This window comes from Nematolebias whitei, chromosome 6 (genome assembly GCF_014905685.2).
Source record: "Nematolebias whitei isolate Nwh7 chromosome 6, NemWhi1, whole genome shotgun sequence".
NCBI lineage: Eukaryota > Metazoa > Chordata > Actinopteri > Cyprinodontiformes > Rivulidae > Nematolebias > Nematolebias whitei.
This window is the reverse complement of record NC_056503.1, coordinates 49,145,093-49,147,809: the sequence shown is the minus strand read 5'-3', so window position 1 is coordinate 49,147,809 and position 2,717 is coordinate 49,145,093. Positions and strand designations below refer to the sequence as shown.

Below are 2,717 nucleotides of genomic sequence, written 5' to 3'. Positions count from 1 at the left end.
GAGTACTACTGAGTACTACAGAGGTATACCATGAGAGAGGCTGCAAGTACCGTAGAGTACTACTGAGTACTCAGTGAGCTGAATATTCCAGCAGTCCTTCAGTCATCTAGTGCGCTAACTGTGCCCTGCCCCTTGTCTTCAGGCGAGGCCTTCACCTGCCTCGAGGCTGTGGTGCGCCTGGACGCCCTGCACAGACAGCTGCGCCTCCTTGGAGACAACAACCCTGTGAGCAAACTGCAGGTCAAGTTTGAACCAGGTAAACACACACACACACACACAGGTGTGGTTTGCAGCTGTACAGGGGTGTCTCCTTCATGCTCCTCCCCCTCCCTGCAGGTGTGAACCCCAGCACTCTCATGAACCTGTTCACCTACGAGAAAGGCTTCTGCTTTGTGTCGTACCTGTCTGAGCTCAGCGGAGACGTCCGGCGATTCGACGGCTTCCTCAGGGTCAGGACACGCACACACCCAGGCTTTTAGAGAGACACGATGTTTTTTATTTTCCGTTTATTTGGTGTGAATGTTTTGATTCTGCGGTTCATCATGAAACTGTGTGTGTGCAGGACTACATCTCAGAGTTTAAGTTTAGGAGCGTGCTCGCTCAGGACCTCATTGATTACTTCCTGCGATGCTTCCCGGAGCTGCAGGATGCTGCTGTCACTCAGAGAGAAGGTGAGACTTGGGGGGAAGAACATCGTCATGTGATCCCTGAGGCTCCTCCCCCTTTAGCCAGAATCTGACTGGACTGTGACCATTGGAGACTGGTTGGTAAGCAGCAATCTGCTGGGAGTCTCAGGTTCGTAGTCTTGGCTCTTGAATTGTGAACACTTTGAAAAAGTTGATTTAACAATTTTTTTCTCGGATTGGTCCAGAGTCGTCGTGGGCAATTTAGTTTTTGTAAATTTCAAAGCTTTAGAGCTGTATTTTGAGCTGTCCTCCTTAAAAATATCCGTGGCTACAGCACCAAGTGTCCAGGTCTAAAAACCATGCTATATAAAACCAGTCCAAGTCTAAAATGTACTGGATTAAGTGATAAACATGTGGGCGGCTGTCCAGGTGAGAACAAAGTGGTCAGGTACGACGTGGGCGGAGGTGGGCAACAAAACAAAGTTTATGAGCTGAAGATGAGATGATTTTCAAATTTTGACTGTGAAAATGACGACCTGACAGCTCCCGGGGAGCAAACACTCTGAATTCAGTGAGACCGCTACATAAACTCAACTGGTGTTTCACCATTTTGAGTCTCCAGTAATCGCAGCCCAGTGCGATAGTGGCATTAGTGACATCACTTCCTGTCCTCAGGTCTAGAGTTTGAACGCTGGCTGTGCGGCTGTGGGCCACCACCATTTGAACCAGACCTGTCAGCAGGGAGCACCCTGATCGGGCCGGTCCAGAATCTGTGCGACCTGTGGAGGGGCAGTAACCCACCTGACCATCAGACTCTCGCACCCTTTGACCTGTCGACCTGGAGCACCTTCCAGGTAGTTCTGTTCCTGGACCGCATGTTGGACCACTCTCCGCTACCTAACGGTACGTCTCATAACACCGACCATCAGTCTGACCAACAGTCTGACCAACAGTCTGACCAACAGTCTGACCAACAGTCTGACCAACAGTCCTACCAGCAGTTTGATCAACAGTCAACTTGTATTTGTCGATCAGGTGTGTTGATTGGAGACTGTGTTTCTCAGAGTTGATGGCGAGTTTCTCTGGCTCCTACTCGTCCCTGTTTGATGATTTGAATGCTGAAGTCCAGATCCGCTGGCTGCAGATGGTGGTGAGGAACACGTTCTACCCTGACCTGCCGCGAGTCCGAGCCTTCCTGCACAAACACGTAAGAACCGTTTGACCAAAGAGTCCGCTAATCATTTCACAAATCTGCATCAGAGTCTCAAACTCTCTGTGTTCAGTTTGACTAGAAGTTCTTCAGGTTGAATTCAGTGTTCAAATATTGTTTTTCATTTTATTGATTCCTGTTCTGGTTCAGAGTCAGCTGCTAGACTTCAACCTTAAGACGTGTCTCAGCAGGAAATCTGGTCCCAGATCAAGTCCAAGTCTCTGCTGATTTAGGTCAAAAATGTCTTCACGACCAACTGAACCTTTGTGAGCATCGAGTTGAATCATTCATACAACCTTTATTTATACAGGTTAGACTCATATGTGGACATGGAAAGAAACTGTCCTAGAATGAGTAGGAGGTAAAGCTGTCATTTTTAACCCGGACCGGATTAAAAGGACAATTCGGGCCAGGCCCAGGCCATAACAATGTGCTTAACGTGCGGGCCGGACCAATCTTAGGCTTTGATGCGGTTTTACAAATCATACAGTACAAAGAAAACTAAATAAGAATGCACAATATAAAATTATGTTAATCTACTTGTAGAGGAGGAGGCAGGTCCGACCGGCCGGTTGAAAGAGGTAAAAAAAATGTCCAGTTAAGCTCTGATGGATCAGCTGATCACCGGCCGCGCACGTCTCCGCACCTGCTGTCATCTGCAGTGAAGGAAGTAGCAGCATCTACAAAAGCTGAAGCGAGCAACGTGTTCAATTAAAATAGCCTTGTTCTATATTTTTCTAAATAATTTAGGTCTAAAAATATTTTTGTTTCTCTGTATATCCAAAAAAGTTTATAAACAAAACAACTGGACTTTATTTGTAACTGAAGACGTTTCACTTCTCATCCAAGGAGCTTTCTCAATTCAAAGAAACAAGGAGTGT

The 2,717-nt window shown here is 47.0% G+C and overlaps 1 protein-coding gene across 1 annotated transcript in view; it reads left to right on the top strand.

Annotated features, from left to right (window-relative positions):
- The window catches only part of rnpepl1 (arginyl aminopeptidase like 1), a 152,971-nt gene that overhangs the window by 2,795 nt on the left and 147,459 nt on the right, over positions 1–2,717 (top strand). The window contains exons 5-9 of the mRNA XM_037677959.1: positions 143–256; positions 337–449; positions 563–671; positions 1,302–1,529; positions 1,691–1,833. Coding sequence (XP_037533887.1) covers positions 143–256; positions 337–449; positions 563–671; positions 1,302–1,529; positions 1,691–1,833 — 707 coding nt within the window. The remainder of the gene's footprint in view (positions 1–142; positions 257–336; positions 450–562; positions 672–1,301; positions 1,530–1,690; positions 1,834–2,717) is intronic.